At 46.5% G+C, this 25,252-nt stretch overlaps 4 protein-coding genes and 1 long non-coding RNA gene across 7 annotated transcripts in view; 3 read left to right on the plus strand and 2 right to left on the minus strand.

Moving 5' to 3' along the window:
• Positions 1–1,160: 1,160 nt before the first annotated feature.
• On the plus strand, positions 1,161–17,626 carry LOC117183496 (flocculation protein FLO11-like). Of its 2 annotated transcripts, none has more exons than XM_033377330.1 (4): positions 1,161–2,548; positions 8,838–9,857; positions 13,617–15,356; positions 17,465–17,626. In XM_033377330.1, exons 3-4 carry the CDS (start codon positions 14,014–14,016, stop codon positions 17,502–17,504), a joined length of 1,383 nt encoding a protein of 460 aa, XP_033233221.1. In that variant the 5' UTR covers positions 1,161–2,548; positions 8,838–9,857; positions 13,617–14,013; the 3' UTR covers positions 17,505–17,626. The 2 variants fall into 2 exon arrangements, with proteins under 2 accessions (XP_033233221.1, XP_033233222.1); XM_033377331.1 differs by lacking the exon at positions 17,465–17,626 and adding an exon at positions 15,404–15,514 and having other exon boundaries at positions 13,617–15,349.
• On the plus strand, positions 7,932–8,230 carry Mtk (Metchnikowin). The gene has a single exon (XM_033377334.1). It carries the CDS (start codon positions 7,969–7,971, stop codon positions 8,122–8,124), a length of 156 nt encoding a protein of 51 aa, XP_033233225.1. The 5' UTR covers positions 7,932–7,968; the 3' UTR covers positions 8,125–8,230.
• Positions 17,473–25,252, plus strand: part of Stacl (SH3 and cysteine-rich domain-containing protein) — a 49,228-nt gene continuing 41,448 nt past the window's right edge. The window contains 8 exon segments of the mRNA XM_033377329.1: positions 17,473–17,662; positions 18,981–19,089; positions 19,149–19,254; positions 19,904–20,020; positions 20,205–20,450; positions 20,828–21,007; positions 21,072–21,197; positions 21,296–21,442. Coding sequence (XP_033233220.1) covers positions 17,563–17,662; positions 18,981–19,089; positions 19,149–19,254; positions 19,904–20,020; positions 20,205–20,450; positions 20,828–21,007; positions 21,072–21,197; positions 21,296–21,442 — 1,131 coding nt within the window. The 5' untranslated portion in view covers positions 17,473–17,562.
• LOC117183500 (uncharacterized) lies at positions 19,540–20,828 on the minus strand. The gene is made up of 3 exons (XR_004468589.1): positions 20,641–20,828; positions 19,818–20,579; positions 19,540–19,749 (listed from the first exon to the last, which is right to left on the minus strand). It is a non-coding gene; the product is annotated as an uncharacterized lncRNA (long non-coding RNA).
• Positions 24,121–25,151, minus strand: LOC26533367 (uncharacterized). Of its 2 annotated transcripts, none has more exons than XM_033377332.1 (3): positions 24,671–25,151; positions 24,491–24,614; positions 24,121–24,434 (listed from the first exon to the last, which is right to left on the minus strand). In XM_033377332.1, the coding sequence occupies exons 1-3, from the start codon at positions 25,073–25,075 to the stop codon at positions 24,310–24,312; spliced, it is 654 nt and encodes a 217-aa protein (XP_033233223.1). In that variant the 5' UTR covers positions 25,076–25,151; the 3' UTR covers positions 24,121–24,309. The 2 variants fall into 2 exon arrangements, with proteins under 2 accessions (XP_033233223.1, XP_015040237.2); XM_015184751.2 differs by having other exon boundaries at positions 24,121–24,425; positions 24,671–25,150.

A 25,252-nucleotide genomic window follows, 5' to 3' on the forward strand; every position in this document is an offset into this window, starting at 1 on the left:
TTCAATTTAAATCTAATCTAAATTGCACGATATGCGCACAATTTGAACGCTGATGAGCAACGACTGTGGGGCTGAGGTACGACGCTGCGTATGCGCAACATATTGCGTGTGAATTTTAATTAAAAAGTTTTCTCACTTACCGCCAAGATAATCTCTGGCTCCCCCTCTGTTCTCTTCTCCTGTGGTGAAACGGATATCGTGTCTCGGTGTTCTTCTTTCCTCCTTCGATTGCATCGATTTTCTGCTCACTTTCAGCTACGTTTGAGAGGAGCTTGGACTTGTTTCGTTTACTCGAACTTGCTTTACCTCTAGGCGAATGCCTATTCCCTGACCAGCAGCAAGGAGTTGATTGACTTTCGACTTGCGAGGGCAATTAACTTTGTTCACCGTCATTCCAACTATGTCCAAAAGCTGGGTATCATATTCACAGACGATCATTCTGCATTCTGTTCAAATGAGACAGGTGAAGGGTATTCCAAGGAACGACCGCTGCAGATAGCTCTGCTTTCTGGTCTTCTTTTCTTCTTTCCCACTAAGTTGGTTTAAATTTATATTAAATTATGTACGAGTATTCTGTAGAAGGGCATAACTTAATTTTCCCCCTTTTTGTGGCCCTCTCTTTAATGAGTTGCCAAGTCGTTTGGAAATATCATGCCTACACATGAAGGGATTTAACTTTTGATTCCAAACCTGGCCAGAGAGTTGCCCCAGGTAGTAGAGGGTAGTGAAAGGGTCTCTTTTGTCTGGCTCGGCAAATTGGTTAATGTCAGAAAGTTGGCCTAATCGACTACGAGCTTATCGAGCAATATCGTACATTAGTAATGCAATTAATCAGGACAACTCATAATTCGTCCATAATCACGACCAGATGATTAACTTTTTTGGCCCAAAGGTGGCTTGGTCTGGCCCAATGCGACGATGGGTCCGTGTTTCAACCACTTGCTTGATTCTGTTTGGCTGCTCTTTTGGCCTTATATTCTCTTTTTGTGCTATTCAATCTCCTCTCGCTTTCGCTTTCGCTCTCCCTCTCCCACTCATTCTATCTCTCTCTGTCTCTCTCTTGTTCCTCTCCCTCTCTTTCGTTGGGGCATGCGCTGCAAGTTAGTCCGAAAATAGCAGGCCAGTGGGAGCATTGCGTATACGCAGCGTTGTCGACTGTGCTCAGTCGCTAGCTGGACGTGATGTTGGCCGGAACGGCACCACGGAAAATAGAAACAAGCCGAACAGTCTTAACAATCAGTCCCGAGACGACAACACCAGTCCAGTAACAAGTGTGGCCTGGAGGCAGTACTTTTTTAGCCGCTGAAACAACAAGTACCTAACCGAACCGAGCTAAACAGAACTTTCCTTTTTTCCGTTCGCCGTTCGCCGTTTGCCGTTCGCCGTGTGTGTGTGGCCCGCTTACATACGGCTGTGCGTGTGTTCCGTGTGTGTGCACTGGGTGTGCGTGTGTGTTGTGTAGATGCAAATCAGAGCGCAGCACACCTGAAAAGTATGCTTTAAATGTTAACTATCGCGAGCCCCGTTGAAGTTGTGTATTCGAGACTCGTTACTCGTAGCTCGTAGCTCGTAACTCGTGCCCCGCGCAACCTGTAACTCTGGAAAGTTTTTATTTGATCGTCCGGTACATTTACATAAGTGAACTTTGGCATGCGCCAGGATATAAAACCAGCAACGCCACTGACGACGACGACGACGACGAATGCGACTACGTTTGCACTGAATAATTAATGCAATCAGGCAATTTGAACCCGTTTTAGTCTGAAGTTCTGGGTGTGAGCTTGGGTTAGCATGGTTTCAAAGCATCTAAGTATAATAAGCGCCTTGTAAGACTCGAAAGTAAGGCCAAACCAAATCCAACCAAACCCAAAACAGAAACGGGACCAGGAACAGGGAAAGAAGGAACGAGGGAACGAAGGAAGGAAGGAAGAAAAACTTTATTTTTCGATACTATACTACATACTATATACTACGCCACTATACAGAAGATACCTATATCTATCTAGCGCTAACTGACCACACATATTCCAATCATAAATTAACGTGATAAAAATTCTTAGCTGCTGAAAGCCCATTTCAATTTTCGCACAGCCCCCACACCACAGAGGGGCAAGGGGAATACACGAGAGAACGGAGAGCGAAACCGAGAGGAGAGGGTGAGGGAGAGAGAGAAAATTGTCTGCAGACCAAGCAACAAATTACTAATAATTTTCACATTTAAACGACAACAAAGCAGACAAACAAACGACAAAACATACATATGCTGAAAATCGAGGCAACCCATACAAACAGACACGTATATGTAGATCTCCGTACGGTTGCTTGCTGGTGTGAGCAGACAGTTTGGCAAAACATATTTCGATTCAAAAAATAAACCAAATTGAACTGGACAGAGCTTCGACACGAAAACTAAACAGCCTGCCAAGTGTCCCGCTGTCGAAATTCACACGGTGAAGGCAGCAGAGATAAGAGCCTCGAAGGGGAAAGAAGGGCCCCAACAGGTTGTTGGTGGCAGACGGCGCTTCAGCGGATCCACTACCATTGAAAGGTAAGTCGAAAACTCAGAGTATTACAGAAGGGCTAACATAGAAGGGAGAAGTGTATGTGTAGAATAAAGGATGGCCGGTCGGACTTTTTTAGTATTTGCTAAAGAGAAAATAATTGTTACAAATTCATCAATATATTTACATTTAAGGAGAAATATATACTTATACATACAAACATTTGTAGTCGGAAAATAAATTCATTCGTCATACAATATTGACTATATTTTCCTGTTTACTGCAGGAAAGACTCGGCTTAAGTTTCGCCTGAATTTCCATTTCCATTTCCATTCGATAAACAAACCGTTCACACGATCCCACGCCCGACACCGCATTCTTTGGCCACCTGATAACACTCAGAAACAACATGTTAATACTCTTATAGTTCCCACTCAGATGAGGACAAAATATGGGCAAAAAGAGCAGTGAAAAAACAACAGAGGAACGTAAAAATACTGACCATGTCACAGAGTGCCATAAACAATTTTACAGCATTTTCGCTGTCATAAGATTAAACGTGCATAAACTGGCGGAGGCAAGGAAACGGACAAGCCACTGGATAAAGGAGCAGCGAAAGCTGGGCGATGGAGCGATGCTATGGTTGGGGGCAATAACTATAAAACAAGGCAAAAACAGAAACAAAGCCTGCAAAAAATGGCAGTACAGTTACAGAAACCAGCTTTATGGAGGGAACAACACATACATATGAATGCATTCATTCCGGGCTTCTGTTTTAGGGCTGGGTCAATGGGGAAATGGTTGTAGGGGCGATTCTAGCCATGAAGGTATGCACCAGGCAGTAGCCAGCCCAGAGACAACAACATCCAATTACAAAAGTGAATATTTCGAGCCATCATGGCTTCTCTCAGTGTGTCTCTGACCTTAACATTTATTCCATTTCTTTATTCCATTCCATTTCTTTCTTTATTTTTCTGGTTTTTGTTGTTTTGCTGCCTTAAAGTGACTTTCAAGTTTTTGTTGCCCCCACAACAACATCTGCCTCTGTCTCTGACCTGATTTTGATTTCTTCTTTATCCGCAACAACAGCAGAGAAAATTCCAAGTGAAAACACTCTAGGGCGACGGACCTTAGCACCTTAGCGCACATTCCCGGCGTAGCTGCTCCGGCTCCGCCCTCCAGAATAATGAGGCACGCGACCATGCCCACTCGAGCACGTTTTACATGAATGGGGGCGATGATTATGACGGCAGGGCTAATAACGACAACAGCGAGGCATACACCTTGTTCCCAAATGAGACACCAAAACACGAGTACCGTGAACATATTTCGCTCATATAAACGTTTAAGCAGTGGCTGTCATTTTCGCATTATTCACGCAAAATCAACCAAAAGCCTCCCCCCTCAGATGGCTATCAGTTTCGATGGGCGGAAAGCGCCTCCTGTCAGACTACGCAAATTGTGATATCCGACTTCTGGTTCCCTTTGGCTCGGACAGCGCCGCCAACAAGTGTCCGTCTCGGTGCTTGGATAGCCATGTGAAATATAATTAGATTTGCGCTGGCTTTGTCCGTCAAACGGTGCGTATACTCAATTCCAGACCCCAGGCAGCGCGTTACCTAACCTAAACAAATTTGGCCCACACTGACAGGCCTTCACCTGCCAGCCCCTGTCCAAAACTGACCAGCTAAAAGCACTTTGTCCGAGCCTTTTGTCCTGTGAATTTCGGGGCAATTTGTATGCCCGGGCCCTGGGCCGGTCTCTCTTTTTCCGGACGTGTGCCATTGTAACATTGTTCCACAGAGAACAACAGCACGTCCTCTCCGACCGTGTGGCATGTGGCATGTGGCGTGTGGCAATCACAAGGCAGCTCAATAAAGGCGAAAATCTAATTTTTTAGGCAGACACAAGAGTCAAGAGTCGAGTCGAGTCGAATCGAGAGTCTGAATGCTGAGATGAATATCAAAAGGTACACCGTTTGATTGATCTGGTCTCACGCTGTCATTGTGATAGTACAGCCGCACTGAGCTGCCACCAGCCCGACATCTGCGAATTTTGATTAACTGGCAGTCTGGCCCTTTGGCAGCTATAGGGAAATAATGTGTTACATTCTGGGCACGCTGCGCCACGCCTCACAAACAATAACATTTCCATAGTAGACACTCTGACAACAGCGACATTGTAACGAGATATTCCCCGTGGATTCTGTTTGACGGGAAAACCCGCCCACAGAAGCGAGTTATCCAGTAGGACGAAGCTGGACCAATTGATTACCTGTAATTCCAGTCGTAGTGTCAGAACATTGCACGTAATATTCACTTAAAGGGGTATCGGCTACGTTCATACATATCTACATATATCAATGAATACGGCTGGCAGGGCGGCTGATCCCAGTTTGCTAAGGTGGCAGTGCTACGGAGTGTTGGAGCTTTTCCACCCAAAAGGAAAAATTATAGCCCTGATATCCTACGAGCTGGATATGGCGTGAAATAAAAGAACCTTTGCTAACAGGCACTGACGTTCCATAATTAACCTTTTGTCTTTGCATTTTTGCGCCTCTGCACCGCATGAGATGGTGAGTGGCCGTGACAGACGAAAAACGCCCATCAGGTAAATTGCAAAGTTAATAACCAATGTAGCCGACACGTCTGGCTGCTGCTCTGGCTGCTCTCCCGTTTCCAGTTGGCAACGCTATTTGGGTTTAAACACATCATTAACTGCTTAAATGGCACCATTCCGTGTCCATGTGGGAATGCGTCCGCCTGTGGGCGGGGCTCCAAGTGCGTTCATTATCACCTGTCCGTCCGGGACAGGCAGGCAGCGATACAGACAAAAGCGATATGATATTCTGACAGGGGAATATTCATATTCCACCTTCCCCACGACACTGACAGCACACAACGTGTTCTTAAGTGCTTCATCTTGTCTGAATAACATTTGGGGCAGGACCTGGCCATACAGATACAGAGGCATTTGCCTCATTTCCATCCCCCAGACGCCAACTCCCATTTCGCTACAACCTCTCCAACCGCTCGGCCGAAATGAGCTGGCACATTTATGGCATCCATTTTCGGGACGAGCGACTGGCATTTAGATCCCCTCAGCCACCTCCACCTCACCACCACCTCTCGCTTTCCCCCTCTTTCTAGCCGCCTGGCCATACATTTCTAATGAACTTTGTGCTCTCGAGCTGTGAGCTGAAAGCTCACCTAAATGGTTCCAGTAAGCTTCAGTTTACCCATTTACTGCCCGAGTTGGAGGTAAAAACTCACCGTTATGCCTGTTTCGGGATGTACTTTTTCTGTTTCGGAGCACTGTCTGACCTTTTTATGGGGCTCCAGCTCCAGAATCATGAATTATGAACTTGGCATGCGGCTGTTACTCCGTTAAATTACTCTTAGTTTTTCGGCAGCTCGAGAGTTTGATGATTACCGACTCATACAATACAATAATTATGCAGTTTGGGCAACAAGGTTAACAGTTTGGATATGCCAAACTCCCTCTGAAATGGTTTGGAATTTGGATAATCACTGGTTGGTTTAAGGCTGTCACAAACTTTATAACTTTGTTGAATTTAGCCAGTTTCTTTTGGTATTGCAAGACAATGAACTCTCGTAGATATGCACATAATTTGAGAATATTTCAGTGATTTTTCAGCTGTCAGCGGCCTCCCTCAAGGCCGTATCGATCAGCCCGGCTGATGGGCTGGTGGCGAGAACTTGTCGAGTGTTTCACCTTCGAGCTGGTATCCGTTTCCTAGGAACGGTACGAAAACGTTTTCCCTCAACCCAACCCAACCCCAGCCCCCGCTCCACTCAACTCTGTTGCCAGTTGACAAAATTTCATGCTCTTCAATTGAATTGCCTCCATTTGTGCTCTTATCGGCTCAAATTAAACTTTTCATAGCCCCAAAATCTTTCTTTTTCTACACTCGAAAAAAACATACACCCAGTTGAAAAAATAGTACCAATAGATATGCAGATATCATTGTATTCGATGAATAATTTATGCTTATTTAACTGCTACATAAGCCAATTGAACAACCAATGATATTAAGGTTTTTTTCGGTGCATGGGGCATAGCGCTTTGGGCTGTTACCGCTGCCACTGTCGTTAGACAGTGCCACGGGCTGGGCCGTGGAGGGGAGGGGCGCACGGCAATAATTTGCAACGAATATTTCAAAATGCCAGCCGCAGCAAGGGAATGAATGCCAAAGCGAAATGCCGAAATGGCAAAATGGCAGAATGAAAAGTTCCATTTCTTGCCGCAGCCAGTTTCATATTTCTTGGCCTAGTTCTAGGGCAAGCGGAGCCCTGCCTCTACTTGACTCTTGAGCCATTTGCAGTCAGTCAGGGCCAGCGCCAGAAAATGGCAATGATTGATGGACTAATGCCTCAATTTGCCTGTCGCCCTCCGCTGTTTACACTGGAAATCCGTTCGGATCTGTTGTTTATAGAGAAGCCATTCGGTAAACAATTCGGTACATTTATTTTTTAATGTTCTAACCATGAAAATGGATTAAATTTATTTGGAATTCTGTTTGATTTATTTGATTTATTGCTGGCCATAGAACATAAAGGGAAAACCGAACAGGCGAAACGTACCTGGAATCGAAATCCAAATCGATTTGATACAATTTTGATAAACAAGTTTTGTTATATTTTATTTGTCTTAAAATTGCGTCTTGGATGAAACGGAAATTGCGTCAAACTAGTCCCCCATACCCATTCTTCTTGGAAACCCCGCCCATCTCCAGAATTGATTGCACAGAGAGTCACACACTTTTTTACGCGCAATGAGGCATGCATTAAATCTCTTTCCGCTCCAGAAACGTGCAACAAAAAACCAAAACGAAAGTGGATAATTACGGAAAATGTCAGTCAGGGTATGAAGAGGCCAAGACTCCACCCCCGGATCCCATTATGCAGCGGAAGAATGCCGCTTAACCTCTAACGCCCCATCGCTCCATCTTGTGCTGTTGGGGAAGCTGTAGGAAAACGAACAAAGTGCTTTAATCGAGCCAAGGGGCAATTGCCACTACATCCGGCGACCTGTCTCTTTTGCCACCTTTGCCACTCAGCTCCAAAGGAGGGGGGCAGTGGGTGTAGCACGTCGACGTGGCCTCTCAAAGGGTGTCCTGGTAATTTGCAATGCAGAAACAACATCAAGCGGCAGACTCCACCTCGTGACCTTGTTCGAGAGTGTAAATACTTAGTGTTTATTTACATTTCTATATTCATATTTAGTCTCTGCTGGCTGAGATCTGATTGATACGTCCCCTGTGGGATGTCCCCACACGGGTGACTCCCCAGTCTCAGACGCTTATCTTCGGCGCTGACACTTGGCTTTCATGCGGTCGGCTGCTTATCAATAAAGCTAGAACAAAAGTCCCCAGACGGAAGCCGGGTATAAAAGCTGCTTCAGATTGCCACTCAGGGCATCAATTCATTCACGACACTCAACAAAGATGCACTTTAATCTGGGAGCTGTTTTTCTGGCGATGCTGGGTCTGCTTGCTGCTGGGCCACTCGCGCCTACCGAGGCGCGTCACCGGCAGGGACCCATCTTCGACACGAGGCCGTCGCCCTTCAATCCCAATCCACCCAGGGGAGGTCCCTTTTAAGGACGACCGTGCTGCCGCTGCCGCTGCTGCTGCTGCTGCCTCTGATGTTGTTAACACATTTGATTAATTTAATGCAATTAAAGAAAACTGAACATCAAAGGCGTGAGAGCGAGTAACTAAATTACACCTATTCGAAATGGCAAAGGGAGAGGCTCTGTGGGAGCCTTCCACATCATCTAGGACCGTCTGGGAGAATGCAAATCAGCAAAACTTTTCAGCTGCTAAACAATTTTCCAAGTCTCTTGCGGCCTCTCAGCAAGAACTCTGAGAACTTTGCTGGGCTGTGCCGGCATTAAAAATGTAGCTTGAGCAACTTGGGTTCTCAGGGTTCAGAGCAGAGCTGTGGGACGGGACTGCACTGGGTGTAAATTTGAGAGCTCTTCAGCTGTTCGTAGTGATAATTTCTGACTCATAAATAATAATTAGAGATTTGATTGGTCCAACGGCGTACACCTTAACATGGGATAAAAACATTTGAATGCAATTTAATTTGCAGCGGGCTCTGGGGGCGGATGAGTAAACTCTGCTGCCATCGCTTCTTTATAAATAAATGTGTGTGAATATATTTATATACATATGTACGTATGTATGTACATAGGTATATACTCGTACGAGTATTTGATGCGAATAAAATTGAGTACGCGCAAACATTTCAATGAGTTTCACACACAAAAACGACACTTTTTCCTCACGCTCTGCTTTTCTATTTTCAGATGCGATCCAAGAAAAGCGCAAAGAAAAACACTTGCAAAAATTAGCAGCAGCGCCGGCTGTGGCAGCGGCATCGGTAGTAGCAGCAGCAGCTGGCTGACGGACACCGGCAGCGGTCGGGAGGAGGCCGTGCATCTATAAATAGGGATCGAACACTTTGTGCGCGTGACAGCTGTGAAAGCGGCGGGGGGCCGGCGGCAGTGACAGTGGCAGTGGCAGCCGCAGCGATGGCAACTATGACGTCATTGGCTGGATAAGTGATTGCGTTCGGTTCGGCAACGTCACGGATGCGGTATAAACTGGTCCGGCCAGGCCAATAAACCACATATCGCGTATACGCCGCGTGAACCTGGCATAATGAGAGCGCCAGACAAACGGAAGGAAAATGAACGGCAAGCAACAGCAACAGCAACAGAGTCATCCAAAGCAGCAACGGCAGCAACGGCAGCAATAGCAGCATGCAAAGAGGCAGCAGCATCGATAACATTAGCATCAGCAGCTGAGCAGCCATGAGAATCGCGAGAAAGCACAGCAAGAAGAAGGAGAGCCGTGGCGAAAAAGACAAAAGTTGCGAAAATAATTCGGTGCTCACAGCTGCTCTAGAATCAGTCTAAATTCGTCGTCGATCGGCAGAAACGAGTGTTGTTGTGGTTCCACAAGTCCACAAAAGCGCGCGCGCTTGTATCTGTGTGTGTGTGTGTTTGTGCGTGTGTGTGTGTATGAACAGAGGAAACGGAAGTGGAAGTCGAACCGAAAGCGGGATTGAAAGTAGCAGCAGCTGAAACGACTCAAACGAGCATTCTCGAGCAACGACACTAAGCCCCAGCTGAAAAATAAATCACCAATTGAATCAAACCAAAAGCCTGCAGAGAATTGTGCGTAGAGCGTAAGCTTTGAGCAAACAAACAAAAAGCTACCTTTCTAGTGCTTCAATTAAATTCTTAAACAGAACAGAACCCAGAAATGCCGACCAAAGGACAACAAACCCCTTCCATTGTGATGTCTTAGCCATAGCGATAACGGTGAGTGTAAATGTTCGAGACGCCTCTAAGATTTGGCTATACACAATACATGCCGTCAGGGCCCTTTCTCTCTCTGTAGCGACCAACGTAATCGGGGACATCTAGGAATACGTATTTCTGAAATTTCCATTCCAGAAATATTGCAAGTATTGCTACGGTGGAGCAAGTTTTCTGCCAAAAAGTGTTAAAGGAAAATTTATTATGCAGCAGCAGCTTCATGCTGTATTCATGGGGCGCCACATTGCGCAGAGGCATTTCTGGCTGCTGCTGGTGCTGTTTTTGGTGCGTGTTTTTCCAGCCTCTCCGAGTGTACTCCCCATATATTGAGCTTACTCTTTTCGGCAGTTTCGTTTCCCCTAACCAGTTCATCCTGTTAAGTGTGTATCTCATGGATATGCTACCTCTACCTATATCTGGTTTTCTGGTTATTATATGACGTTTGCTTTGTTGGGCTTGTTACACTGATGGCCCCTGGCAGGAGGGCATAATTGCTGGTTGAAATTGATGGAGCCCATTACTCCGAGTGTATCCAGAAAATAAATTACTTTTAGCTGTTTTCATTCGAAGTAGATTGCAACTTGACCTTGCAGCTCGAACTAGGTCTTGCCGCCGGGGTCTTACTCTTTCTCTTTGCTCTTCCTCAGAGTTGGGGATTTGTTTTCTTTTACAAGTCGCCAAGAATTTGGTTAATTTGCAGTCCCATGGCATGCACAGAATAGCTCGGCATACAGCCATGCCATGAATTCGTTATACTTGTATGTCTGTACATTTCTATATCTGTAAATATGTGTAATGCCAGGAACTTTTGCATTTGGGTGCCGCTGGGGCAGCATCATCATCATCGTCATCGTCATCATAGTCGTCGTCGTAGTAGTCGTTGGGTTCTTCTGGGCTCACTGAGATGCAATTATGTCTGTGTCTATGTTTATGTCCGAGAGCATCCCCTGGCACAGCGTCGCTGGGACGCCTTGACAATGCACTTGAGTCAAGTTTGCTTCCTCTACTCGGATCTGCTCCGATCCGTCCTCGCGCTCTCTATCTATGTATCTCTCCTGGGCTGCTGCTTGCCAAAATGCACGGGAGGGTAGAGGATGGGTCTCTTATTTATTTATAAAATTTTGTTTGCTGCCTGTTTCCTCATGCCACTTATGCAGAATACACCTTGGCCTTCTTGGGGGCACGCCCCGTGAATGATAAGCGGGGCACAGCGTCGCCTGTCTATTGTTATACCTGGTACTCAAAGAGTATAGGGGTATATAAGATTCGTGTATATGCATGCATATTCCTCTAATATCATACCATTTCGCCCCGACTGTACCCCACAATGGCGACGTTCTGTGGCATTCAGAATTTTAAAGAGACGAGAAACCCGAGAGATAACATCATGGAATATGATATAGTAATCTGATATGGAAAATCCTGTCTGATGACTGGCGTTCAATGTCTGTGTCAGCGGCAGTGCAGTTGGCTCTTTGCACTTTTTTTCTTTTCTTTTTTTTCTTTTCTTTTGTTGCTGAGGAGGAATGCCTTTTAAAATGTCATCCGCATGCCCGTAAAATCTCACCCATACATCCTCTGCTGCTTTATTGCTTTTGCAACTTTAACTTCGTCCCCCAATTCACGCTATCGGATGGAAAAACTTTCGGTTTTCCTTCTCCTCTCCGCGCACGGTCCCGGTCCCGGCCCCAGCCCCAGCCCCCTTTCTGGCCTGGTTTGATTGATCAATGTTGACAGATTTAACGAGCTGGTAAAGTGCAGCAAAACAATTCAATTATCTGCGTGTGTATGGAAAGTGTGTGCGTGTGGGTGTGCGCGGAGGATAGGCCTGGGGCGAGTCGAATGGAAAGGAAATATTTGCGTACAACGTCAGATAGTGCCACCATCCCATCTCATCCCACCTTGCCTCGTCTTCGCTTTTCAACCTTCAGAACCAGGTTGCCTCGGAATTAAAAATGGGGAATTATTCATGTGCCACACGGCTCGCTTGCCGCGCTCTCCACCTCTCCACCTCACCACCACTCTCTTGGCTGCCCTGTCTCTCTGTGGCAGCTAATAAATAATTCACATTGAATTAAATTGCGTGATTTCTTCTCGACTCGAATCGCCTTGCCACAAACACAAAATGTAGCCACCTATTTATGCAATGCAATTTCTGTGCTGGGCTCAGTTTTCTCCGTGGCTCTCATTCGCGCCATGCCCCCTTCCGTTCTTCCTCTGGCTAGTTTTCTTTTGGGTTTTTCCTCACATTTTCTCGCATCCGAACACGCAAGGCCGCTCTGCTCTGGCTTCTGACAATATATGAATTTAATCTCGACCGATTTCCCCGTGCCGCCGTTCGCGTAATGCGATTTTAATGCCGGCCATGGCATCCGCCCCTAGTCGGCTGTGTTCCCTGAGGGCGAATTAGATCGGGCCAATATCAATTATAATTCAATTATGCAAATTTCACATCTCAAATGCAACAGGAAAACACACACGCGCTCAAGTGAAATTAGAAACCTAAGGCACAAGTGGTTTAAGGGAAATTCCACTAAAATACTTTTTTGATTGGTTTCCAGCTTTACATTTTCACTAATATATTTATAATAGTTCCAGGTAGTGCAGGACATGGAGAACTATAAAGAATACGTGTTGAGATTGCGGGTAAAGATAAGTGAAAAAATGATACCTTTCGGTTCTGTGTAAACGTGTTTAATCAGGAGGCGCGAAAGATACAATACGAAATATGGTTACGGAAGGTTATCCTATCTTTTTGAATTACGTTTCTGAAATATAACTTCAAAGCTAAGAATATTCATTCAAATCTAATTTAATCTATTGCTCAGACTCAAAATAGAAGGAGAGAACTCATTCTGTATAGTCTTTATAGAACTCTCAACAGCTGTTTCTCTGAGTTCGAGATGAGCTCAACGAATAAGCTGCTTAAAAGAGTTCAAAGCAATCCATTAAACTGAGCTCCCATCACCATAAATTTAATTCCCCAAACACAGTTATGGAACGGGGGCTCGGGGGGTTAATAATTCCTCATCATATTGTATTAACTCTGATACGATAATTAAGGCGGCGGCGTGCAGTCGTCGGTTATCGTAAATATTTAATGGAAATTTAATTGATATGGCTCATCAATGGGCCAGTAAAATGGCACACCAGTAAGCCGTGCATGTGGCAAGCCGCCTGTTTTATCAGACCACCTTGCCACCCACCCATCGACCCACACAATAGGCTTCCACACGCACTTGGCCCAAAGGGGGCATGCTGTTGGGTAAACTTTGAGCTCCAGCTGTCATTGGCAATTCTAGTTGATTTGTGTTCGGACTCGCTGCCATTAAATGATCAATTATAGGCGGACCAGGAATGGGAATAGGTCTACTAGTGGAACAGGAACTACGTGAATCGCTAGGAGCAGGTTGGCTTTGTCCGAAATCCACCTGGTCATTGGCTGCGTGGGGCATGCAAAATGAACAGAAGAGAAAACGAGGAACAGCCAAACTTTGTTGTGTAGCCAGCTAGAAGTTTGACCCTAGTCCTGGGGCAGATGGAAGTCCAAGAAGATACTCCATGGAACGAAACAATTTAATGAGCAAAAATACTCGCATGAGCGAATGACCCACAGACACACAGAAGGAAATGTTTTTAATGATGCTTTGTAGCGGTTTTTGTGGCAAAACTTTTCTTGTGTTGTTTGAAAATTAAAAGTCGAACAATTAATCTAATGAAATTTGTTTTTTCTTGCCTTCGTTTTTCGTTCTCCCGTTGCAGAATCCAGTCCTCAAGCATCGGAAGCATGCAGCGATCCAAATGACAGCGCGACCCGTGGAATAAAACTAATTTGAACTCTCTTTGTGATAGCCCCACGCTGTGGAAAGTACGTTTACCTAGCCCCTAGTTAGATACTATTCTATATATGATTTTTTTGGTGACTCTCCTTACTGAGAAAACCCACGTAAAGACAGAATAACTGAAGAAACCCCCACAAAAGACAGGACAGCCCGTAACGTAACCAAAACCCAACTAAATCCGGAACGAACTCTTCCGAACCCTTGAGCTCCGAGTATACAGTACGTGTAATGTTTTCTGTACCGATCCCAATACGATCCGAGAACTAGCTGAGATATACTTAGCGCAGTGTCACCATGTCACATGGGGGCCGTAAGGAATGTACGTAATATATCCCGCCGATGAGCTCATCTTGATGACATATGGTTTCTTTGCGCCACGTGTGAAACCGCGACCCTCACTCGACTGCCTCCGAGAGCCGCTCGTCCCCATCGAGTACCCAGAGAGAGGTGCCACTACGACCACAGCCGCAGCCGCAACCACAACCAAAAACTCAACCGCTGCCACAACCAGCAGCAGAGCCACCGCCTTCACCCCCACTCCGTTTCCGTTCGAAGATCCGCCTGCCAGTCCATCCATAGGCATCAACCAATATCCGCAGCCACTGTTACCGGCGCCAGCACCAGCACTAGCACCGGTCGCACCTGTTCACACCAGCTTTTTCAGCTTTGAGGAGCAATCAGCCCTGGTCCAGAGTCCTCCGCAGTCCCAGAGCCTGCCGCCCACGCCCACACGTCGAGCATCGCGCTCCTCGCTGACCCACTCGAACCACAGCCACAGCTCCGTCAAGCGGGCCAGCGTGAGGAGCGGACGCCTGCCGCCTGCGTCCATGTATAATGATGCCAGCCAGATGCAGGGGAACAGCGCCACTGGACCAGGACGAGCACCATTCCAGCGCAGCAGCGCAGCTTATGACGACGAGGCGGGAGCCCTTGGCGGTGGCCTAGACTATGGCGCTGGTCAGTTGGTCAGTCGGTCGCGGAGTCCCAGCATCTTCTTGGAACCACCCACACCCTCGCCAGATCCCACACATGCCCACTTCGGACCCGGCTGGGGCCGGCCCATGTCGCCCATGGATCTTCCGCCCGAGAAGTCGCCAAGCAGCGGCCTGGGACCCGGGGTCAGTTCTGGTAGGTCTCCAACGAGCAAGTCCCGGCTGCGACCCAAGCTCCACCTGCCTCTGGGGCGGCTGGGCCGCTCCACGTCCTCGGACACGCGGGAGAGCAACCGATTACGTGAGGACGTTCACGTGCATGTGGAGAACCCGGTGTTCAGCAGCGAGAACCTGCGCCAGAACAACTTCGATGCATTCTTTGAGGCCCGCGAGCCCGTCATTAAGCTCCAGCCGCGCACCCCCAACTCGGCACCAGCGGAGGGGGGCCGTGGCTACTCGCCGCCACTGGAGGGCCGCGCGGGTGTCTACGACTCGCCCCGGACGAGGAGTCCCGCTGGAAAGGCGGGGGGTGGCGGTGGCCTCTTTGCCCGTTCCCCGCGTGAGGATCGCGATCGCATGGCCAACGCTCGTACTCGCAGTGCGGATCAGTACGATGGGGCAAAAGCAGGGGGAGCGGGTGCTGGTGCGGGTGCTGTGGAAAGGGGATCCAACTCTGCAGGCGGTGGCGGCGGCGGTGGTTCGGCCGGAGCGCACTCCAAAGGTGACAGGTGCCTTCCAAGTCTACTCTTGCACCCGCTAATCGAATCGTTTACAGTTGATTGCTGCGCCTCGCGCGTCTCGTAGAGCATTCTCGACCGCCATGCCACATAACATACTCGTACCACAACATTAAAAGCCACCATTAAATGTGCTGCAAGTTTCTTCAGCTGCAGTTTGAGTTCCGTTTTGAGTTTGAATTGAAGTTCTTGCCTTTGCCTGGCGTATCCTTGGAATGATCTGACAATCTTGCCCAAATCCGAAGCGAACGAAGAATCAATAAATCACTTAAACTATTGTCCGATTGTACTCTAATTAATTCTTCCAAGGGGTATATTTTTCATCCAAAGCCGTAGCCCCCTAGCAATACGATCCGATTGCCTTTAAAAGCCACTGCTATAGGGAGCCAAAAAGCCACGTTAAAGACCCCCGCCCTATCGAATTTCCAGTTCATCCAAGGATTTGCCTGCTTTGGCCTGGCCAGAGTTTGCTTTTCAGTTGTGTTATGTCCTTGCTTGGCTAACTTTTCCGTACTAAACGAACAGATGGAGGAGGAGGAGAACTAAAGGCGTTTAAGGTGCTTGCTCTCCGCCTGCCACCCTTGATCCGTCTCCTAAGCTTCGCATGCAGAAGTGGGTTACATTCTTTCTTATGGAGCTGGAAGTGCAACTGGGAATGAAAGTGAATTGCGTGCCTCTGGCGCATTCGCTAAATGCGAGCACGCACATAATTTCTTCCTACAGAAGAAAAAGGAGCAGAAGGAGTAGCAGCAGCACATCCTGCTGTGACTGTCGTCCCGGAATGAATGTCAGCTTAGCAGCGCGTGAAGTGTAATCAACAACAGCGATAGTGACGGCAACGGCAACAGCAACGGCTGTGCACATCCTTGCAGCTGGCACGTGAGCGTGCGCCACCATCCTCCATGGAGGACCCCATCAGCCAGCCACCAGCCACCAGCCACCCACTTGAATTAATTTAAAAGTTCACAGCACGGAAAATTTGATGACCAACGGCAAAGTAAATCAACAGCAACAGCAACAGGGCTACGTGATTGTTGCTGTGGCCAACTTCTGGCAATCTCAGACACGCCTTGTTTATTTCGTTTCAAATTTGACAAGGATAAAAGGATACGACAGCCAAGCAGCCATCTAGCAGGCGGCCCCCCCATTTTGTGCACTGCAGCTGTCCTTTAATAGATGTACACACCCGTACGTGGGTGCGATATGAGCACTTCTTTGTCTTCCGCTCCATTCCAGCTACATCTCGGCCCGTGAATATTTTATGTGAGCTGCAGTTGAGCTGGCTGTGCGAGTGGGGGCCAGAGAAGAGCAGCAGTCAAACAAATAGACAGCAAACACTTTAGACACTTGGACAGACTGGACGCGATGGATGGACCCCCGGGTCTTTTTAGCCTCATAAGGGTAGGGTAGAAGTACGAGTATATATATGGCCGAAACAAAATCCCGGCTCTGACAGCGCGGCAATGAAATTACGCTTCATTTATTGATTGCATTTTAAATGAACCGACTCCCTTCGCACCCCACCCGACCCGACCCCCCTGCCCAGACCAAGACTTTGACTTTGGAACAGCCGAACAAATCTATTTCGCCGCGTATTGACTCTAGTAATGGCCCTCGGAATTTCCGCTCTCGGCCCCGAAAAACAAAAACAACAAAATCAAAAATAGAACGAAAAGGAAAAGGAAAATACTCGCAGCGAAGGGCTCCGCCTTGGAGGACGGATGAAAAGTGCCGCTTGCGTTCATTATTTATGCATAAATTCAAGAGGCAGCGATCTGTTTGATTCGCAGCATAGCCCAAATAATTCCCGACATTGCTTTATTGACGGACACTTGATTCCGGTTATTCCGCAAGAAAACAAATCACATTTCGTTTGAAAATCCCCCCCCCCCCCCCCCACCCCATTTGTTTGCATTCAATTTGGTTTGTTTTGTTTGAATTTTCTTGTATTCTGTTCGTTCACACAATTATATTTTGTATTGACTGCCTGGTTTTTGAGTTAATTAATTTTTGGTTCTATTGAAAATATGCCAACTATTGTCGAATCGAAACTAATGAAAATCGTTATTTTTTTTGTCCAACGTTCAACGTGCTCGCAGATTCTTCGGTAAAATCTTCAAGTGGTCGAAGAAATCGTAAGTTCTTCGGGTGGAGGGGGCCACGAGGTGGTTCCCTTAGCCCCCGGGCCGGCGGCAGCATGGCGTCTTACGGCGGCGTGCTCAAGGACTACAGCCACAGCAGCTTGAACGAGGCTTTCAAGTCCCAGAATAGTGTCAACTTTAAGTTAATTAAAACAGGTGAGCAAAGCCAATCTATTGTGTGGGTACGACATAGTCGTACAAGTTTGTGTTTCCCCCTAGACAAGTCATATCCAATTCGCGTTGCCAGTGACATTCATGCCACAGGAGACGACACGCCATGCCGCAGCCTGACACGCACAGCAGGTGGGGCGAGAATCAAGCGTGTAGTGCCCTTGGGCCAAGGGAGGGAACGGCGGGAACGGCGGGAACGGCGGGAACGTAACCGGGGATAGGTTTCAGCTGAAAGAGCATGCGAGGCAATTTTTCGACAAGAATATAAAACAATTTATGTGGGAGCATTTAATTTGATAAGTTTTCCGTCGGCTGTTGTAGCTTTTATGGCTTATTGATTCCCATTGCCAATTGTCTTTGTCTTTGGGTTTGTCTTGCCTTCTGATGCCATCTGATGGAGACATAAATCTGTGCGGCTCCTGCAAGCACTCGCACGTGTTTCCCCACAACTACAGGCTACAACTAAAGCCTCGTAAATTCAAGCTCCTATCTTGGATCTTGTTTGCACACAAGAACACACACCTACTCGAACCATGTGACCCGTTGGACTATCTCCGGCACAGATGCAACTTTTTGGCATTACTTTGACTTTGAATAACGGTGTTGTCACAGAAAGTTTTCCCTAGGGGGTACCCCCCTCTCCCGCCGCTAGCATTGCTCAACAATGTTTGGGGATGGTTATTACAAGTTTGTAATAGAATTTTGGATCCATTATGAGTTCAAAGTCAAGCATTCGGGTAGAAAAGAAAATATTGATTAAAGCGTAGTTAAGATTCTCATATTTGATGAGAAATTCCAAATTTCCCCGACAGCCTGTTGCCCAAGGGACGAATCATGTATCGAAAGTCAACAAAAACGCTTGGCCAGTAAACTGACAAGTTGAGGAGTTAAAAGGCAAGTCTGAGTGGAATGACATATTTATACAGGAGCAATCGTAAATATGATGGATTATCCAACCTTTATGGAGAGTCTTGCTCTGGCATTTTCCCACCTTATAAGCTTTCCTTGGCAGACTCCACCACCACCACAGGAAGTGCTTAGCTGGAAATGCGAGGTGAAGCAGTTCTCACATCTCAGGGCAAACGTTTTGAGCCGTCGTTCAGGAGGAAGACCCCCTTTCCTTCCGAGCCCCCTCTTTTACTGCTTTTCATCTCTAATGCATTTTTTTTTTGTTTCCGGGCCATAAAGCATGTCGATTTCAGCTAAAATGTTTGGAATGCTTCCCGGCACGGCTTTCAGAAAATTTAACCTAGTGCTGAGGAATGCCTGAAATTGAATAAAACTATATTATTTTTCATTGCAGTATCCGATTTCACCGAAACGCTTTCCCAACTGTATGAGGAACACGCAACTGCCCTACAAACTTTAGTGTCCAATTATCGCAAAAAGAATGTTGAGCTGCGCAAAGAAAGGTAAGTTTGGCTCAAAAATTGTCCAATTATTTTGATGGCAACCGAGGAGTGGGGTGCAGACCCGCCTGCCACTTGGCCATATTTCAGGCATGGGAATCATTCCTGCAGGAGGCCGAGACCGATTCGCAGGCCTGCAACGATGTGGCCAGTGTCCTCTCCCGACAGGTAAGTGCTTGTTTGGATGGAAAGGAAAGGGTCTACATGCCGGGCACTCAGCCTCCAGAGTTAATGGCAAAATCGTGTCTTTGTGACATATTCAGTTACCTTGGTCCAAAATAGACCACAGCCGCTCCACCAGAAATGCATTCAAGCCTATTTATTTTAAGGAATAATACCGTTTATTGATTGAAATTCGTCACTGAGAGATCCAGGAAACGCTTTTAGTTGTTCATTCAGTTTACATATGTAAATTTATTATAAATCACATCTAAATGCTAATTGGTTTATTCGGTACATGGAATATTGTGATAACTAAATTCATATATGAATGCTGCATCGATCCGTTGAGCCAACCATTGGGCAGACAAAGGTCATCATTAAAACCAGACTCTAATTATGCCTAATTAGGGGGCGTACCCGCCGAGGGACCTTGGGAAAAGACATGTGTAATTGGAGTGCCGAATAATGTTAATTTTTCCCATTGTTTGCTTTGTTTTCGCGCTCGTGGGATGTTTTTATGCTGTTTGGCTTATGCATTTTATATTAATTTTCCGCGATGGTTTACATACATACATAAAAAGCGAAAGCACGGGCTTGTACATCCTCACATTCACGTTCAAATTTACGTTCTTAATTTTCTTACCAAACCCTGCAGGTGTCGCGACCAATGTTGGACAAGTCCTTTCATCGCAAAGTTCAAAGCCGTAAAATATTTACACACAGGGAGTCTTTTGAGACTATTATCGCAAAGACTGAAGAGAAGCTGTCAAAGGTGAGTGAATGGGTTATTTTGCTAATTAGGAGATTGGCGTTGTGTGCGCCTAGTCCTGGGAAAAATCATTGCCTGCCAGATTTGGGCCTTTTCAAAGACCTCGTAATGCGTTTTGTCTGCAATCCGTTTAGCCATAAATTCTTGTTTGAGGTGTGTCCCAGCCCAGTTTGATTTTCCCTTTTAGTGCCGGATGGACTACAAGCAGTGCCACATGGCCCATCGACAGAACCCCAGCCAGCACTCGCTCACCGAATACATCGACGCACACAATGCGTACGTGCAGCAGCTGCATGCCACGAATGGAATGCTTGAGGCCTACCACTGCGACACTCTGCCACACCTGATGCAGGAGCTGGAGGAGATACACAATGACCTGTCCGGCATTGTTTCCGATTCGCTGTTTCAGGGAGCCGATGTAATTGCCAGCAAGGTGAGTGTGAGTGCGACTGCCAGAGGGGGCAGCTGGGGGTGAAGTGATTTATAACTGCAGCAGGTGGCTGCTGGTGATGCAGTTGCTAGGGACGGTGCTGATAATTGTGCCTGGCACCTGGAATTAAGGCTAAATATTGTGACGACTTTTGTTTCCTGGGGCATAATTTGTGCACGATTATAATAATTACCCTCGGTCGCAATTTGCCACAGTAATTTGCTTAATGGTTAGAGCTGCGCAGGGCAGCGTCGGACAGAGGCCACATCCACATAAGCTCCTGCGTAAGTTGCGTGTGGGGAGTCGTAGTTGTTTGGGGTCTACCACTGTCATACTTGTCATAATCACATGTTTTTCTGTTACCGCTACTATGCGCCCAGGCTAGCGACCAGGCCAAGCGCTACATCAGCCTGACCAACCAGTGCAGTGCGGTCTCGCCGCCACAGGATCTGGCCAACTTTGTGCGCCTCCTGGCCCAGCCATCGCAGGCCCAGAAGGTTCCTCGGCGGCCCTTTGCTCCACCCCAAGGCGAGCCAGGCGAGGAGATGGGCGACCATAATGTGAGTAGAATGCGAGAAACTTGTCTGCGGCATGCGGCTGAATGGGCGAGAGTGTGTGTTACAGGAGATGACCCCCAACTTGCGGAACGAGCTCGTCTTTGACCGCCACTCCACACTGTCGCAGCGCTCGGCCCTGGAGTCACTGAAGCGTGAGGCCATAGAATTGGAATTGCAGATACGTCAGCTGCAGGTGAGCCCAGCACTAAGACGATTTTCACGTCCCCGCAGATAGATAGATGTGTGGCTAATGTGTGTGTTTATATTGGTTGCTCATCATTTGCGCGGCAGGACGCCATCGATGCACTGAATCGGACACAGACGCGTGGCATTGAGGGGCAGCTGTACAACAAGGTCAACGAGCTGCAGGAGGATTTGTCCATGAAGAAGTTTGACTTGCGCGCCAAGCAAATCCATTTGGCGGCCATACGGGCTCAGGTGAGTAGACTGAGAGTAGCACCATCTACTGGGGGCAGATGTGAACAAAAAAAACTATATACAGTGGAGAAAATCAGAATGTAAGGGACTATACTGATCCTTTAGTTCATCTCGGTCTTTTTAAAACGCTGAAGTAGTAAAATGTCAAATGTCAAATGTAAGTTTACGAAAGCTACAAAAGCTTTAAAGCTCCCTGGGAAAGCCTTTGACAACTTTACGAAAGCTCCTTTGGAAAAAGCTATCGTTTAACAGTCGGTTTCAATGATCTGGCAAGGCTGTCAACTGTCATTTTGATGAACCTGTTGCTCGACGCTTGTCCTTGGCGCTTGCACGCTTTTAAGTACAGATGAACTGGCGCTCGTATGTGGGTCAAACAGCTGACTCTGAGACCCGCTGCGCATGTGACCAAACCAAGGCCCTCTCTGGCTCTCTTTTTGGCATTTTTTTTGGCTGTGTGGAGCAAGCAGCCTGGGTTGACTTTGTACTTCGCTTAGTCCTGCGGTAGATTAGCTTGTGTATGGTCAGTGCGGAGATGCGACAAACAAAAAACTCTGAATAGCGCGTTTTGTGTGTGATTTCCCTGATATTCCTTCTATTATTCCAACTCTTCAGCAAACCCTCATTGTTTATGTGCAGTTGATTTTGTTGTTGATGGTGGGCGGGTGGAAAAGTCCAAGTCCCAGCCCAAGCCCAAGCAAGCGCAAACAACTCTAACCTCAACCTCAGAGTCCGTGTGCAAAACAGCTGTTCAAGGGCTCCAAAGAGCTCGAGAGAGCAGGTGCATGCGTGGCGTCGCCAGACCGTTGCTGGACGAGCCCGCTGCTGTTTATAAAAGTACCGTGCAGCACTCGCTCCGAGTCAGTCACGTGCTTGCATTCCGACGCATTCGATACGAGGGTCGCCGTCTCAGTTTTTCTACGTCGCTCGTACGAGTGATCCGTTCGACAAATTAGCCGTAGCCGTAGCCGTAGCCGTAACGGTACACGTTCACGTACACGTACGGAGCCGTAGCCGTAGCCGTAGTCGTCGTCGTTATAGCCGTCGTAGTCGTAGTCGCAATCGTTGCGGTCGTCGCGCTGAGGTTTGATTGGCTGCCAATTGCAACGGGATAAGAATGCCAGGACTTCGCTTTAGTTAGCAAACAAAAAAACACAAAAACCAGACAAATTGAAACAAGAGTTGACCAGAAAGGCGTTGTCCTCATTGACAATTTTTGTAATTCCCAACAACAGACAATCTATATCTATATATCCATCATTTTAGAGCGCAAAGTCAGGCAGGCTTCTATAGGCGTGATTTCTTGAGGCGAGTTCTGTTTTGATAGCCCCAAAAATTTAATTGAATCAATTTCAGCGTAAGTAACCATCCATTGACCAATTGATCAATAGTAATGACACAACTAGTCGAGAGTCTATGTTAAATAATCTAGCTTTATTAACAAATCACGCATCCGCACCGTGCGCCCAAAGAATTCGCTCTCAAAAACAAATCGAATCGAATCGAATCCACTCAATTCGACTCAAATCAATCAAATTAAATCCAATCAAATCAAATCAATGTAGCACACTGTCAGAGTTTCTTAAAATTAATTGCTTGCTTTAAAACTTAAACAAATTCTAGCTCTAGCTGGTAGTCGAAATTCGCGGCGAAAGCTCACTCTTCACCAATCCAATCCAATCAATCAACCAATCAATCAATCAAGCTTGTAAAAATTCTTTAGTGCCAGAAAATACTATCTATGCCACAATTCTACAACAAACTCTATTCTATGTACTGTAAATAGCCAATAATCTTTGCTAACCTAGAACTAAAGTAGTTGACTTATCTGTAGCACCAACTGCAATAAGAACTATGTAAAAAACCATCTGGAGCTAGAGGCTCAGCTCGCTTTGCATTTTGTCCTTTGCCATTTCGTGTCCTTTGTGCTTGTAATCGTACTACACCTCTTGTACACCATCCAACACAATACTCCCCGATGCTGTGTGGAGTGGAACACCGTTTGTGAACGGCACCGCGAACTGCAATCACTTAACAGAATAAGAGACAAGAGAATCGCAATTGTATAGAACATTTAACACAACTATCGAGATCCAAGTCCACACTTAAGTACCCATCCCTATAAATACACATATATACCACTTACATACCACATACTAACACACCATACACCATGCGCGTTATCGTACTGAAAAAGAATCGCCCTAACAAGCGCGGCACGCCCACGGCAACAGCGGCAACCGCGTCGCGCGAGCCGCCAAAAAAAACGGCGTACGCAAAAGTAAGAATAAATTCGATATATTCAATATTTGGTTTAAAATTTTTGCCGATATGATGCCGATAGGACGGAATGGAGTGCAATGGGCCGGGATGCTCTGTATGCGCGTAGAGAAATCACGAGCAGTAGAGAGCATGTCAGTCCTTTGCTTCCTGCCCAATTTGCCAGTGCAATCAATTTTTGAGATTTACTTATTTTGCTCGATTTATGCAAATTTTTCACGCCAAAACTTTGCTCACCGCGCATATACGTACTTGTATTAGATCTCCAATGGAAGTGCAATGAACTCGTAATCTTATCAGCATGTTTTAGTAGCCATCTTTACAAAATTAGCTCAAAAATTGGTTGTAGTGGCCTGGCATGATATACTATATTTATCCATTAAACTATGACTATTAATAAATCTTTATGTATTAGCCAGAACTGTATTTATTTCGCATATTCATACGCTGGATAAAGCCATATTATAGACTTTAAGAATTAGCTTAAATAGTGTCAATGTTGTGCTTGGAATTTTAAGCTAACTAAAATATGTATGTACTCGTATGTGGATTGCAAAGGGAGGACAATTCTTGTTTGTCGGCGAGGGACTCTAAGTATCCTCGCTGGCCGTAAAGAGCACTTCGATTTCCGAGGGGTTGCCGTCGCGTTTACGTAGTACTTCCCAGTAGAAAGACAGAACGACGAATCCAAAATATGTCTCTAGAGCTGGAAATACTTGGTGTTCAGACAATAACAAAAGCAGGGAGGTCTCAAGGTAAAGATGAACTCACATACTGACAACGCCTCAAAGACCAAATGCTCAACAACCAAATTGATGAAAAGAGTATTTAGCACGTACATGAATGTCACGACTGCTGTAAGGTAAAGCCAAAGCAATAGACAAGTTTTGTGCTCCTGTAGATAATACACGAAAGCTATTAGTCGATCCATAATCGGTCATGGTTACTCACAGTCTTAGCTCCTATAATGAGCATAATCGACTTCATGACAGCTACCGTCTCTAGGGCCATGGTAAAATAGTGATTTCCACTGCTCGAATGGCTCGCATGGGGATCCATGGAATCGTCCTCGATCGCCCGTGTGACAAACTCGGACTCAGTTGTGGTCCCAATTGATACAGCCTCCGGTTGATTGATCAGATTGTAGCACTGGTATATTTGCATCAGACCAAGCAGAGCCTCGAAGAAGGCTATAAGCTTGCAGCCCATTTTCAGATCGAAGAAGTAGCAGCAGCTTTTCAGTCCGACCATTTCTTTGGTGCTGCGTCTATGAGCACCGTCTTCCAACGATCCCGCCTGCGGCGTCGAGCCAGCCGGGATCAGGGACGAGCCCATCAAATTTAGAATAAACGACATTTTTAAACGATTACGATGTGTTTTTTACGGATAGATTGTAGTCGTTGAGATACACTCAAGGCAAATGAGAATGACAAAGACGATTTGCTGCCAGCCTACTTAGAGAACTTTCTTTTCTTGAAGAGATTTTGATTAAGTTTTCTGTCGGCTTTCGATTTCCCATTCCGATTTAAGTGC

Source organism: Drosophila pseudoobscura, chromosome 3 (genome assembly GCF_009870125.1).
Source record: "Drosophila pseudoobscura strain MV-25-SWS-2005 chromosome 3, UCI_Dpse_MV25, whole genome shotgun sequence".
Lineage (NCBI taxonomy): Eukaryota > Metazoa > Arthropoda > Insecta > Diptera > Drosophilidae > Drosophila > Drosophila pseudoobscura.